The 15,448-nt window shown below is 41.8% G+C and overlaps 1 protein-coding gene across 4 annotated transcripts in view; it reads left to right on the top strand.

The window, feature by feature from the left end:
• Positions 1 to 15,448, top strand: part of GTF2I (general transcription factor IIi) — a 106,870-nt gene that overhangs the window by 27,147 nt on the left and 64,275 nt on the right. For all 4 annotated transcript variants that reach the window (XM_080829788.1, XM_080829787.1, XM_080829786.1 and 1 more), the window contains exons 3-8: positions 1,544 to 1,682; positions 5,131 to 5,265; positions 6,546 to 6,729; positions 6,898 to 6,926; positions 10,216 to 10,270; positions 10,740 to 10,783. In XM_080829788.1, the coding sequence (XP_080685914.1) occupies positions 1,544 to 1,682; positions 5,131 to 5,265; positions 6,546 to 6,729; positions 6,898 to 6,926; positions 10,216 to 10,270; positions 10,740 to 10,783 (586 nt within the window). The remainder of the gene's footprint in view (positions 1 to 1,543; positions 1,683 to 5,130; positions 5,266 to 6,545; positions 6,730 to 6,897; positions 6,927 to 10,215; positions 10,271 to 10,739; positions 10,784 to 15,448) is intronic.

Below are 15,448 nucleotides of genomic sequence, written 5' to 3'. Positions count from 1 at the left end.
TCTACACCCAAAGTGGGCTCAAACTCAGCAACCCCAAGATCAAGAGTTGCCATGCTCTACCAGCTGAGCCAGCCAGGTGTCCCGGAGTGGATTATTGATTAAACTAAGATGCCCTTTTAGAATGTTCCTGGAAAAGTTACAAGGTATCATTTGTTAAGAATATTTTGATTTAGGGGCGCCTGGGTGGCTCAGTGGGTTAAAGCCTCTGCCTTCGGCTCAGGTCATGATCCCAGGGTCCTGGGATGGAGCCCCACGTCAGGCTCTCTGCTCAGCAGGGAGCCTGCTTCGCCTCCTTCTCTCTCTGCCTGCCTCTCTGCCTGCTTGTGATCTCTGTCTGTCAAATAAATAAATAAAAATCTTAAAAAAAATAAAAAAAAGTTTAAAAAAAATATTTTGATTTAGCTCCACTAGAAGGTCAGATGGGAGTGTGAGCTGATAGACTCTTCTTAGAAAGCAGTTTGCAGTAGGTTCTGAGAACCTTGGAAGTATTTGCTTTCAGAGTCAAAAGTTTTTTGACTCGTTTCCTATCTTTGACACTCTGCACACAAATATTTTGTCACCAGATTATTTCGGTGTTATTTTGAGGAGTGATCATTAGAATCACCAACACTGCCAGTAACGTTAGTACCAAATAAAAGAAAATGGAATGTTATATAAGAGTTAAGATTTTTAAGAACTTTTCATTTCATAAGAATATACTTAGTAGAAGCCATACTTACTTAAAAAAAAAAAAAATCACCCCAGCGTGATTCCCATGGTGCGTTCAGACAGAGGTACTCTGGAGGTGGGATGATGTAGTGGATGTTGTGAGTCGGCTTCAGACTTCCCTTTAGCCATGATGGCCCTGATCCTTCCTACTGCTGTGAGTGTTCGAGGCTCCCTGGCCCAAGGTCTCCCCTTTCTTTGGGAGGGCCCTACCCGCTCCACAGCTCCCCAGACGCAGCCACACCAGCGATCAACTCTCTGTCTGCGTATCCAGCGCCCCTCGCGTCTCTTGGGTGTTGCTGTGGAACGTGCTCTCCAGTAAGCCTTGGGTGGAAGTCTTGAGTCTGTTTCATGGGGATTTGACCTGTAACGGATTAGAAGGGATTTCTGCCTTTTTTTCTTACAAATTCTGTTTTTTCCTGTTTAACATTGGGATTGAAAACTGTATAAAAGAGCGGTACCTTTAAAAAATGGTGACTCTTTTTCTATGATAATCTAAGGCCAGAAACTAGGAACTTCATCTGATTCCAGATACTGTAAGACCATTGAAATGATAAGGTTTTTTTTTATTGTTGTTGTTTTTTTTGGACAGAGAGAGATCACAAGTAGGCAGAGAGGCAGGCAGAAAGAGAGGGTGAAGCAGGCTCCCCGCTAAGCAGAGAGCCCGATGTGGGGCTCGATCCCAGGACCCTGGGATCACGACCTGAGCCAAAGGCAGCAGCTTTAACCCACTGAGCCACCCAGGTGCCCCTGAAGTGATAAGATTTTTTATTCATTCATCATACATAGTACTTTAAGACATCTGTATGTGATGCCACATTTGCTCTTTGTATTTTAGTGTAAAGAACTGGCCAAATCCAAGGCAGAAGTGGCCTGCATTGCGGTGTATGAAACAGACGTGTTTGTCGTTGGAACTGAGAGAGGACGTGCTTTTGTTAACACCAGAAAGGATTTTCAGAAAGATTTTGTAAAATACTGTAAGTATTGTATCTATGCCTTTTGTATTTTGTAAATACTGGACCTAAATAGTTATGGATAACAAATGTCTTATTTTCTAAAGCAGAATGGGATTTATACTAAAAGGATTTTCTAAAATGTCTAGAGACACATTTCAGAACCTCAAGATGTCCCTGACATTGTAATATATAATGGTAAAAGCTGAAGAGTTTAAGAAAAATGGTAAATGTTTATCCTGTTCCTTGTTTGGTGTTACTTTGGATTAGTGGCACACCTGGGAGAGGAGGTAGAGAAATCTTGAATTGATTAAAGGTTCTTTTTTTTTTTTAAAGATTTTATTTATTTATTTGACAGAGACAGCGAGAGAGGGAACACAAGCAGGGGGAGTGGGAGAGGAAGAAGTGGGCTTCCTGCTGAGCAGGGAGCCCCAAGTGGGGCCTGATCCAGGACCCTGGGATCATGCCCTGAGCGGAAGGCAGAGGCTTAACGACTGAGCCACCCAGGTGCCCCTAAAGGTTCTTACTTAAATGAACCGTTAATTTCTTGACAGGTATTTGGCATGTTCAGAGCAAGTCTTTCTCTGCACGAAATTTGTGTAAGCACGCTGCAGAGTTAAACCAGTCTCTGATTCCTTCCATAGAACCAAGTTGTCAGAGTTCTTAGTTCATTTTGTGGTCCTCCGATTGGGAGGTCATCCAACTGATGAAAAATTTTCTTAAAAGATTTATTTATTTATTTATTTGACAGAGATCACAAGAGAGGCAGGCAGAGAGAGAGAGGGGGAAGCAGGCTCCCCACTAGGCAGAGAGCCCAATGTGGGGCTCGATCCCAGGACCCCGCCACCATGACCTGAGCCAAAGGCAGAGGCTTTAACCCGCTGAACCACCCAGGCGCCCCTAACTGATGAAAATTTAACTCGATACGGAACTGATGAAGTAGAGACATTTGCTGTAGGCTGTTACTGCCTATGGTCGTACACAGTCGGACTGGTTATCTGTGTTTAAGCTTACACTCCCTGCTGGTTTCATACTGTCTCAGTGATACAGCCCTTTCTTGAACATGGAAAGAGAACAAAATGGTGGGGATGACTGTAGGCATGTTTTTTTTTTTTTTTTTTAAAGATTTTATTTATTTGACAGAGATCACAAGTAGGCAGAGAGGCAGGCAGAGAGAGAGGAAGGGAAGCAGGCTCCCTGCTGAGCAGGGAACCCGACGTGGGTCTCCATCCCAGGACCCTGAGATCATGACCTGAGTGGAAGGCAGAGGCTTTAACCCACTGAGCTACCCAGGCACCCCTGTAGGGATGTGTGTGTGTGTGTGTGTGTGTCTTTAAGTGCCAAATTTAAATTTCCATTATCAACTTAGATCTATTTAAATTTCCATTATCGAGTTAGATCCAATTCATGATAAATTGAGCAGATCGTGGGTAAATAAAATATTTTTCTTAATTCGTTAATTTAAATTCTCAATCATATTTTTAGCCCTTTTTATAAAAGCGTATCTTCTCTGCACTGCAGGCCCCCCTCCACGCCCCACTATAATCTTTTAAGCTTTATGATAGTATAATCTATTTAAATATTTTCATTATTTCTGATCGTTTTGAGAATTTTTAAGTCTTTGATCATGTTTGTGTATTTAAGTTTATAGTAATAATGTTGTTTTGATTATGTGTATATCAGCTGCCATCTGTCCCATGAATACTATAATCCCACTGGCAGCTGTGTTTATATTCCCGTTCCCTATACTGTCTTGCTTGTGTGGTTCTCCAGTGGTTAGAACTAAGCATTAGGGGAATTGTCCTCAGTTGCAAATTGTAGTCCCTGCCTATTAGTATTCGTACTTTCTTTTTGTTACCAATAATTTAAGGCCCTAGGGAATAATCTTTGGATGTAATTCTCAAGTATGTAATATTTGTTTATATAAAGTATTTTGCAGATGAGGATCAATAGTGGTCTTCTGAAACCTGATCAGTAGGTATATGAATCAGTTTTATGATTTTTTTTTCTTTTAAAATTTTGTTTATTTGAGAGGGAGAGAGAAAGAGAATGAGAAAAGAGAGGTCAGCGGGAGAAGCGGATTCCCCACTGACCAGGGAGCCCGATGCGGGACTTGATCCCAGGATTCCAGGATCATGACCCCAGCCAAAGGCAGTCACTTAACCAACTGAGCCACCCAGGAGCCCCAGTTTTACAGTTTCTTGGAGAGAATTTTCTTTCCCATGGTTTGGAGCAATGAGATGATAATCATTCATAATTTAAAATGTTTGTGTTAAGACAATAAGAGAAACAAGTGAAATTTATTTCAGTGGTTATAGTTTAACCCAGTATTTTTTTTTAATTTTTTACTTTTTAAAGATTTTATTTGTTCATTTGACAGAGAGAGATCACATGTAGGCAAAGAGGCAGGCAGAGACAGAGGGGAGGGAGGTTCCCTGCTAGGCAGAGAGCCTGATGCGGGGCTCAATCCCAGGACCCTGAGATTATGACCTGAGCTGAAGGCAGAGGCTTTAACCCGCTGAGCCACCCAGGCGCCCCTAACCCAGTATATTTAAAACAGCATGTGGTCAACATAAAAATGATCAGTGGGGGGTGCCTGGTTGGCTCAGTGGGTTAAAGCCTCTGCCTTTGGCTCAGATCCTGGGATCGAGCCCCGCTTCAGGCTCTCTGCTCCTCGGGGAGCCTGCTTTCTCCTCTCTGTCTCTGCCTGCCTCTCTGCCTACTTGTGATCTCTGCCTGTCAAATAAATAAATAAATAAATAATCTTAAAAAAAAAAAAAGATCAGTGGGGTATTTTGCATGCTCTTTTGTGCTAAGTTTTCAAAATCCGGTATATGTGGCAGATGTACCGCACATCATCATTTGGACTGGGACATCAGGTGCTCAGCAGCCACAGGTGTCTCGTGGCTGTGTGTTGGACGTTTTGAACCTGGAATGTGTTCTGTGACATTGCTAATCTCATATTTAAGTTTGTAGGTGACAAATTACTGTAAAGATACCTTTTCTTTAATTTTTTTTTTAAGATATCTTTTCTTAAAAAAAAAAAAAAACCAGTACAAGTAGCTGATTTTTACTTTATAGAATTTTTTGTTAAAGCTGCAGTTATTTCAGAGGTGATCGTTTATGGTTTTTATTGAAGTCACTTATTGTAGGTTTTTATTTTTAAATGCCCCCCTGTTCCCCCCGCCTTTTTTTAAGATTTTATTTATTAGAGAGAAAGGGCTCAGGTGTGGGTGTGGTGAGGTGGGGGAGGGGCAGAGGTCAAGGTTGAAGCCAAGGAGCCTGACGCCGAGCTCATTCCCGGGACCCTACCTGAGATCGTGACCTGAGCTGAAAGCTGCCGCTTACCCAACTGAGCCACTCATTTATAACAAATGATAAATATTATAGTATTATAAGAAAATTATTCTTATGGAAAGGCAAATATTAAGATAATGGATATGAGCGTCTTATATCATTACTTATTTTGCAGGTGTTGAGGAAGAGGAAAAGGCTGCAGAGATGCACAAGATGAAATCTACGGCCCCGGCGAATCGCATGAGTGTGGACGCTGTGGAGATTGAGACGCTCAGAAAAACGGTTGAGGACTATTTTTGCTTTTGCTATGGTAAGGTTATACGCTTGCGTTTTTTTGTTTGTTTTTTTAAAGATTTTATTTATTTATTTGACTCAGAGAGATCACAAGTAGGCAGAGAGGCAGGCAGAGAGAGAGGGGGAAGCAGGCTCCCTGCTGAGCAGAGAGCCCGATGCGGGGCTCAATCCCAGGACCCCAAGACCATGACCTGCGCTGAAGGCAGAGGCTTTAACCCACTGAGCCACCCAGGCGCCCCTACACTTGCATTTTCTAAAAGAGACATTATATAATTGAGTTTGCTAAAGGGTGAATTGTGTAACTGGTTTCAAGGTCAAACCGCATTTTTGACAAACTGAATGATCGATTTCCAAACATGGGGTTAACATCAGGAGTGACCATACTTTCCATTTCTTGTTTGAAGAGACCCAGAAACAAACAAATGTACCTATTAGAGCTGTGGGGTAGGTTTTTTTTTCCCTTTTCTATTTACAAGCTGTTTTAGGTTTGTAAGAGAAGTAGATTTCCCAAGTATTCCCTGGCTCAGTACCTACATAGATCCCTCCCACTATCAACTGCCTCTTTCCCTGGAGAACCTGCATTAATACATAATATTCACCCAAAGAGAACTGTTTATTTTTGCCCTGTGTGCTGATCCCACTAGTTTCCTGTAAACACCATCTTTTGTTAGTCTAAACACATGGCAAACAAAGCGGTTAAAAAAACCCCCAAAACTGTGGGAGGGAGAAGTTACTGGTTACACTGTGAGATTGTAGGTAAAATTCATCTCACGGGGGCGGGGCACGGGGAATAGGGTTTCTAGCCGGTGTGGGCTCCTGCCTGATACACACAGATGGGGTGGTAGAACACAGTTATGCATGCCCGTTGTATTTATGTAGTAAGTTTTCAGTGAGAATATTGGCCAAAAATTGCTGGATACTTTATGGTAACAGTAGGACCTGTTAGGTTTCCATGTTCTAAGGCTGAACGGTATATGAGAAGATTGTATTATACCAGGGTGAGGCCATCGTAAAGAAAAATGATGGTGGAAGACAGCAGGCATTGTTTCTTTTGTGTAGATTTTATATAGTATTTTATATACTTTTCATTTTGGCCTTTTGGATCTGTTTCAGGCTTAGAACTTCTAACATGGGAATAGGGCCCTCTGGTATTTTGAATTTGTTTGGAAATAGGATATTACAAAACAGCATGAATGCCGTTTGTTAAGCCATGATAAACTAATGATGATTTTTTTAAATCTTCACATTTAATGATGTTTATCCTCTTCCTACCTCAATTCTGTCCCTCACCCCCAGGGAAAGCTTTAGGCAAATCAACAGTGGTACCTGTTCCGTATGAGAAGATGCTACGTGATCAGTCTGCTGTGGTCGTGCAGGGGCTTCCGGAAGGAGTTGCCTTTAAACACCCCGAGAACTATGATCTTGCCACCCTGAAATGGATTTTAGAGAACAAAGCAGGGATTTCATTTATCATTAAGAGGTGAAGTACTTTATCCCTTTTCTGTCAACAGTTTAGTATATAAAATTGAATATTCAGTTTATTATATTTTAAAAATTCTTATTTACTTTAGAAGTCAATTAAATTTTTGCTTTACTGTAGTTTTGTTTTGTATATTCATGTGTAGTTTTTCATTTTGTTTTAATGCAGACCTTTCCTAGAGCCAAAGAAGCACCTAGGTAAGTGATTACTTTGTTTCCAGATAGTTCCTAAACCTGTTTGGCCAAATTAAACATATTTTACTGATTTCTCTTATTTTGAGAATATGATGTAAGACATCTTAGGAGTAGGGTGTTACATACAACCAGTGAAAAGTCGCTGAACTGAAAAAGTAGAGACTTCTTTTTTTGTCTTTAGTTCTGTTACTTTCCTTATGATGTAGTCAAGGTTTTACCCTGGCAACGTGTTCGATCATACACTGGCTCTGCCCTCATTTCCCAGAATTAAGAGGATGACTTCATTACCTAGTGGTCATTGAGCAGGTGCAGAATTTTTGGGCACAAGATTGGGTGGGGAGGGTGGATGCACAGCTGTGCCTCAAGCATTCAGGCTTTGGCGTGCTGGTAGTTTAATGGAAGAGACAAAAAACTCAGAAAATCCCCACAGCGAGAGCATAGCCTACATACTGTACAAATGGTTAGAGAAAATGCTGTGGGAGTTTATTGGAGGAAGCATTCGTTTATAACCCAGGAAGGCTTTGAAGTTGAAGAGGGCAAGTTCGACTCTTGAAGACTGAGGAGGATTTCAACAGGACTTCCTTTTGGGAAGTTTGAGCCATTGCATTTGAAGGGAAAAGTGATTTTTAGAAGACTAGTGCCCTTTGGAGGCAGGTTTATTTGAGACTTTGAAAATAAATGACCATTATCATTAGCAGTCTCTTAACCAGTGTAAGGAAGAAAGGAAAAATAATATATACACACCCATATTTTATTTTTTGTTCAATAACCTTTGTTTTCTTCTCATCACGTTGTATACTTGGCATGACATAAAATTCGCCTGTATTAAGTATAGAATTCCTTGGGCTTTAGTAACTTCACAGTGACAGAGTTCACAAAGTTTTACTGTCCTTGCCATCTAATTTCAGAATATTTTCATCATCTCTATTGTTTTCATGAATGTTCTATAAATTAGATATATAGTGTGGATGCTTTTGAGATCGTCTTCTTTCACTCTGCATAATTCAGTTGAGGCTCATCTAGGTTTTTTTTTTAAGATTTTATTTATTAATTTGACAGAGAGATCACAAGTAGGCAGAGCAGCAGGCAGAGAGAGGGGGAAGCAGGCTCCCCGCCAAGTAGGGAGCCCGATACGGGGCTCGATTCCAGGACCCTGGAATCATGACCTCAGCCGAAGGCAGAGGCTTTAAGCCACTGAGCCACCCAGGTGCCCCAAGGCTCATCTAGATTGTTAGGTGTATGAGTTATTTCCTGGGGCGCCTGGGTGGCTCAGTTCTTAAGCATCTACCTTCAGCTCAGGTCCTGATCCAAGGGTCTTAGGATCGAGCAGGGAGCATCGGGCTCCCTGTGCGGCGGGGAGCCACCTTCTCCGTCTCCCACTCCCTCTGCTTGCATTCCCTCTCTCTCATTGTGTTTCTCTCTGTCAAATAAAATTTAAAAATCTTAAAAAATATATTAGTTATTGCCTTTTTCTTGCTGAATGGTAAGTATTCCTACATTTGTATATACCTCTCACGTCCATTCATGGGTTGATAGGCCTTTAGATGGTTTCAGTGGGCTGTTAGGAATAACACTGCCATAGACCTACTTGAGTCAAGTTTTTGTCTGGACATACGCTTTAATTTCGCTTCAGTATACATGCCTAGGGTAGACTTGCTAAGTCATAGACTCATTTTACATTTAGCTTTAGAAACACTGCCAAGCTGCCCTCTAGGTGCCTGTACCGTGTTATGTCCCTGCCGGCATCGTCTGAGGCTTCTGGTTTCTCCACAGCCCCGTCAGCACTTGCTGCTGTCATTTTGGTTTTAACCATCCTAATGGGTGTGAAGTGGTGTGTCACTGTGGTTTGGAAAGTTGAGTATCTTTTCATGTGCTTAGCGACCACATGTGTATCCTTTGGAGTAAGGTCTGTTCAGGTCTTTTCCACGTGTTTTTATTGGGTTATTTGTAGTTTTGTTACTGAGTTGTAAGAGTTCTTTTTATATTTTTGATACAGATTTAATACATTTTCTCCAGTTTTACAAGTTGTCTTTTAACCATGTTCTGTAAGGAACAGAAGTTTTTAATTTCTATAGAGTTTGGTCTATTTTATCACTTGTGCTTTTGATCTTGTATCCAAGGTTGTTGCCTAACACAAGGTCATGAGGATGTATCATGTTTTCTTCCATAAGTTTTATAGCCTGAGTTGTTACATTTGGATCTATGGTCAGTTTTGAGTTAATTTTTGTACATGGCACATAGTAAGGCTGTAAATTGCGTTTTTTGCATGTGGCTTTTCAGTTGTTCCAGCACAATCTGTTTAAAAGACCATCTTTTCTCCCTGGAAGTGCTTCGGCATTTTTGTTGAAAGTCAGTGGACCCTGCCTGTTTGTTTCTGGACTTTCTACACAGTGGATCACGTTGTATGTGAATCGGGACGGTTTACCTCTTTGCAGGCCGGATGCTTTTTATTTCTTAATCTTGTTTTTCTAGCCAGAATGTCCAATACAATACCGAATGGAAGTGGTGATAGCAGACCTCACCTTCTCAGTATTAGGAGGAAGACATTTGAGCTCTTGTCACTATGTTCGCTATTATTTTTTTGTAGATGTTCTCTATAAGATTGAGAAAGTAAAGATTTATTGTTTTGTTTTATTAAAATTCCAAATTTTCTATTTATTTATTTTAAAGATTTTATTTATTTATTTGACAGAGAGAGATCACAAGTAGAGAGGCAGGCGGGGGCGGGGAGGGTGTAAGCAGACTTCCTGCTGAGCAGAGAGCCCCATGCGGGGCTCAGTCCCAGGACCCTGGGATCATGACCTGAGCCAAAGGCAGAGGCTCAACCCACGGAGCCACCCAGCGTGCCCCAATTTCAGAACATTTTCATCACGCCCAAATAGAAGTCCCGTTGCTGTCAGGCAGTCACTGTTCGCCAACTCCAAGCCAGACGTACCTCTGCCGGCAATCTTTGTTCCTGTGCCCCTGGAGGCGTTCCTGGATTGCTGGAGTCATAGTACATTGCTGTGTTCGTTTCACCGATCAAAATGTGAGCTTTTTCCTTAAGGGGAGAGCGTGCTGGTGGCTGAGGGGGTGAAAGCTGCTTGTTGGCCGGTCCGCTCCTTCACTTCCTTCCCTCCGGGGAGAGAGTGAAGGCCGCTGTTGTGCGCGGATTCACACGGCACTCAGTCCAGCGCGACCCAGAGCTGCAGGCGCTCCTGCCCTCGCCCATTCTCTGTTTAAGAACGTTGGAAATAGGAGTCCTGTTGAAAGTGTTGGCGAAACCTAAATCTTACGTTTTTTTTGTACATAGGTGGTCGCGTGATGGTGACAGACGCTGAAAGGTCCATGCTGTCTCCCGGTGGAAGGTAATGTGCAGTTGATCGGTCCGAGTAAACCTCCACACCCCAGCGCCTTTAGTTTTTAGAATCTTGAGGTATTAGAATATTAAAAAGGCCAGTATCACACGTCTTGAAGGTTAATATTCAGCTGATTCATTTGGGCTCCTGTGAGAATGCAGTTTTTGACTAAGTAGTTATTGGGGGAAGCGAAAGGGAGGGGTTGATGGCCACACTGGGAGGAGGAGTAAAGTGGAATTTGCAGGTCACTGTGCTGCTCCACGTTGTTAACACTTTCTTCCCAAAAGACTGATGGGAATTAAAGTACTAAATTCAGTGGACAAGTTACATTTACGCAAGAAATAAATACTTAAATTTAACGTTGAGTCAGGTTTGCGTTAAGCTCGGTCAGGTGAGTGATTTTGTGTATTGGCGAGTGGATGGCGCGTGGACGGCCGGTACCAGCGCACACCTTCATCCCGCCTTCTCTTCCTTTCAGCTGTGGCCCTGTCAAAGTGAAAACTGAGCCCACAGAAGATTCTGGTATGTACTAGCACCTTTAGAATCTACTATGAAGTAAGAGAGCCTTTTCCTTAATTTAGAAGGTTGGATTTTGACTCATTATTTACTGTGATTTTTTCTTCTTCTATAACGTTTTGACGAGAAGCAGACCGAACCAAGGTATTCCAACGGTGACTTTTTAAATTAAAAAAAAAATTTCCCAAGAGATTTTATTTATTTATTTATTTGACAGAGTTGGGGGGGAGAGCACAAGCAGGGTGAATGGGAGAGGGAGAAGTAAACTCCCCACTGAGCAGGGAGCCTGATGCGGGCCTCAACCCCAGGATCCTGGGCTCAGGACCTGTGCTAAAGACTGAGCTTAATCAACTGAGCCACCTGGGCGCCCAGACATTATTTCTTAGTGTTACCAAATATTTTACTAAAACCTGGATAGTTTTTTTTACTGAATGTTAGCCAGAAGTTTTTAGCTAATTACCTGTTGGTTAACAAAATTTGTTGCTAGGTTTCCCCCCAGTTAGATAGGATTAATAGTGTAAAATGTCAGCTCTTTCTGAAGTGCTTTTTACACAAGCTGAGCAAATGTCTCCTTACCCTCTCCGCCCCCTTTGCCCGTTTCTGCTCTCCAAAGAGATTGCTTTTAACTCTACAGTGTTTTTGGTGTTCGGTTTCTTATTTTTAAATGTCATGCTTGTACATACAGATTTTTTGGGTAAGTTTATTGAGGTACAGTCTTGTGTGCTGCCAAATTTACCTGCCCCAAGTATAAATTCGGTGATTTTGGGGACATGCTGAGTTTTGCAGAGATCACCATCATGTATTGTTGGCACATGTCTGTCATCCCAAATGGAAACCTGGTGCCCAAATAGAAAGCCTTTTCCCACCATTAATCTAATTTTGGGTTTTGTAGGTGACTTGGACATTGCAAATGAGTGCAGTCCTACAATAGGGAGTTTCATATGTTGGGAGGCTCGTCTTCAGAGATCGTCATAGTGTGCAGAAGTAATTCATACCTGAATATTACTCCGTTGTACAGATACACTACCTTTTCTTTTTTTTTTTTTTTTAAAGATTTTATTTATTTATTTGACAGACAGAGATCACAAGCAGGCAGAGAGGCAGGCAGAGAGAAAGGGGGAAGCAGGCTCCCCGCTGAGCAGAGAGCCCGATGCGGGGCTCGATCCCAGGACCCTGAGATCATGACCCGAGCCGAAGGCAAGAGGCTTAACCCACTGAGCCACCCAGGCGCCCCGATACACTACCTTTTCTTTGTCCAATCCATTTATCATTTGGTGGAGACTGGAGTTGTTGCCACTTTTTGGCTGTTCTGAATAACATGGCTGTGAACATTCACATCATTGTCTTTTTTTTTTTTTTTTTTTTAAGATTTTGTTTATTTACTTGACAGAGAGAGAGATCACAAGTAGGCAGAGAGGCAGAGAGAGGAAGCAGGTTCCCTGCTGAGCAGAGAGCCCGATGTGGGGCTCGATCCCAGGACCCTGAGATCATGACCTGAGCCGAAGGCAGAGGCTTTAACCCACTGAGTCACCTAGGCGCCCCTAACAACTTTGTCTTTTGTGTGGAAATACGTCTGTCTTCATTTCTCTTGGGTAGATAGATACCCCGGAGTGAATTGCTGGTTCTTTGGTAACTCTGTGCTCAACTTACAAGCAACTGACAAATTGTTTTCTAGAGTGGCTGTAGGTTCTTAGTAGCTGTGTACGGGGGCTTCATTTCTCCATATCTTGGCCAACATGTGGTATTGTCTGTTGTTTTTTTTATTATAACAATTCTAGTGAGTATGACGTGGTATCTCATTGTGTGGGGTTTTGTTTTTTTTATGCTTTTAAATAGACGCTTTATTTTTAGAGCAGTTTTAGGTTCACAACAAAATTGAACAAAAAATACGGAGGGTGTTTTCATGTATCTTGTACCCTACACATGAAAACCCTCCCTCCCAAGATTAGCATCCCACATTAGGGTATTAAAAATGGTGAACCATTATCACCCAGAGCCCTAGCTTACATTAGGGATCAGTCTTGTGCATCCTGTGGGTTTTGATAAGTGTATAGTGACGTGCATCTATGATTGTAGTAGCACACAGAATAGTTCTACTGCCCTAAAAGTCCTCTGTCCTCTCCCTTTTCATCTGCCTCTCTTCTCTAACACCTGGCTATCCGTCACTGACCTTTTTACTGCCGCCATCGTTTTGCCTTTTTTAGAATGTCCTAGAATTGTGATTTTAATTGCATTTTCTTAATGATGTTGAACATCATTTTTCATGTACTTTTTAGCTACTCCTGTATTAGTTTGATGAAACATCTTTTTAAATCTTTTGCTCATTCTTTAATTGTTGTTTTCTTTCTTTTTTTGTTATTTATTATTGAAGTTGAGTTGACATACAATGTTACGTTTCAGGTGTACAATGTAACGGCTCAACAATTCTCTCTGAAAATGTAACGGCTCAACAATTCTCTCTGTTACTCGGTGTTCAACCATGCTAAGTGTGGCCACCACCTGTCACCGTGCAACATTATTACAGCACTGACTATATTTCCTATGCTGCACTTTTTATCGCTATGACTTACTTTTCGTATAACTGAAAGTTTGTACCTTTTAATCTTTTTTCCCTGTTTTGCCCATCCCCCCACACACCTCCCCTCTGACAACCACCCGTTCTCTGTATTTAAGAGTCTTGTTTGTTCCTTTGTTTTGTTTCTTACATTCCACATATAAGTGAAATCATATTGTTTTAGTCTTGTCTGACTTATTACTTATTTCACTCAGCATAATGGCCTGTGGGTCTGTCTGTGTTGTCACAGGTGGTAAGATTTCCTTCTTCTTTGTTTCTCCCTTTTTTCCCCCATTTTCTTTTGATTGAAATTTTTAAAATTATAAAAGTTATTTATATATTCTGGATATAGTTTTTTTTGTTGTTTTTTTTGTTTTTTTAATCAGAAACCATCTTTTGCAAATGTAGTTTTCTACTCTGTGGCTTGTGTTTTTTTCATTTTCTTAATGGTGTCCCTTTAAGCCTAAAAGTGTTTTCATTTTGTTGCAATTCAGTTTTACAAATTTTTCTTTCATCACCAGGGGCTTTGGTGTTACATCTGAGAAAACCCAGACTCTTTGCCTCACCTGAGGTCATGAGGAATTTTACCCTGCTGTGTTTTCTTTTGAATTATACAGTTTTAACTCTTATGTCTAAGCCTCAGGCCCGTTTGAGTTCATTGTTGCGTGGGTTGCCAGGGAACGGTCTGATTTCATCCTTCTGTGTGTGGATGCCCCACTGCCCCAGCGTCCTTTGGGTGTCCTTTATTGAAAAGTTATCTAGTCCCCATCAGATCGCCTCAGCACCTCTCTTAAACAGCAGGTGACCAGGTATATTTCTGTTCCCTTAAACTTGAATCCCAGTCTTAGACCAGCAGCACACTGTAGCTCGTGTTATTTCAAGGTTTGGTTTTGTTACTTGTTAACATACGAAACAATAAGGATATGATTATTTCACTGTCTCTTAATACTTCCCCTTTCCCACTTCGACTGTCTAGTTAAATTGATTTTTACCGTTCAGGTTCTTTGAGAACTGATCATGATCTTAGACATTGTACTTAATGTTTCCTTTCTTGTCATGTCCATTTCTAGGACGCAGGTGGTTTGGCTTATTTATAAAACATACAGCTCTTCCTGACTGGATTACAATTTCTTTGTTAAGATGTTTTTCTTTTTTCTTTTTTTAAAAGATTTTATTTATTTGGCAGAGGAAGAGAGACAAAGCACAGACAGGGGGAGAAGCAGGCTTCTTACTGAGCAGGGAGCCCAACGTGGGACTTGATCCCGTACACCGGGATCATGACCTGAGCCAAAGTAATAATCATTGTATTATTCCTGGGAATATAAATTATAATGAGCTTTGGTGATTGACAGTGAGAAATGGGACATTTACTGCATTTTCTTTTTTTTTAAAGATTTTATTTATTTATTTGTCAGAGAGAGTGAGCACAGGCAGACAGAGAGGCAGGCAGACGCAGAGGGAGAAGCGGGCTCCCTGCGGAGCAAGGAGCCCGATGTGGGACTCGATCCCAGGACCCTGGGATCATGACCTGAGCCGAAGGCAGCCGCTTAACCAACTGAGCCACCCAGGCGTCCCATTTTACTGCATTTTCTTAATGAAGGCATATATGCACTGTAAAACCTGAGCAGAGGCTATAGCTACGGTACAGAAATTTTAATTGGGTCAGATGCAGTTTTATATCACTAAAATAGTGACGTTTTCCGTTTGACCTCTTAGAGGGGACGGAAGCCAACTGTAATTTCGTTATATCCGAGTTTACGCTGTTGCAGAGCCTGCTCTCTGCTCTCACTTTATTTGTCTTATTAAAGATTTTATTATTTGACAGAGAGACACAGCAAGAGAGGGAGCACAGGAGGGCGACTGGGAGAGAGAAGCAGGCTCCCCGCTGAGCAGGGAGCCTGAAGTGGGGCTCGATCCCAAAACCCTGGGATCATGACTCGAGCTGAAGGCAGATGCTTAACGACTGAGCCACCCAGGCGCCCTACTCTGCTCTCACTTTAGTTAAATCGTTATCTTGGGGTGCCTGACTGACTCCGTCGGTAGAGCATGGCACTGCTCTGGATCTCAGGGCAGTTAAGTTTGAGCCCTGTGTTGGGTGTAGAGATTACTTAAATAAT

The sequence above is a fragment of the Martes martes genome (assembly GCF_963455335.1).
Source record: "Martes martes genome assembly, chromosome: 18".
NCBI classification, from domain to species: domain Eukaryota; kingdom Metazoa; phylum Chordata; class Mammalia; order Carnivora; family Mustelidae; genus Martes; species Martes martes.
Note: the sequence above shows the minus strand (reverse complement) of the source record. Positions and strands in the feature narration are given on the sequence as shown.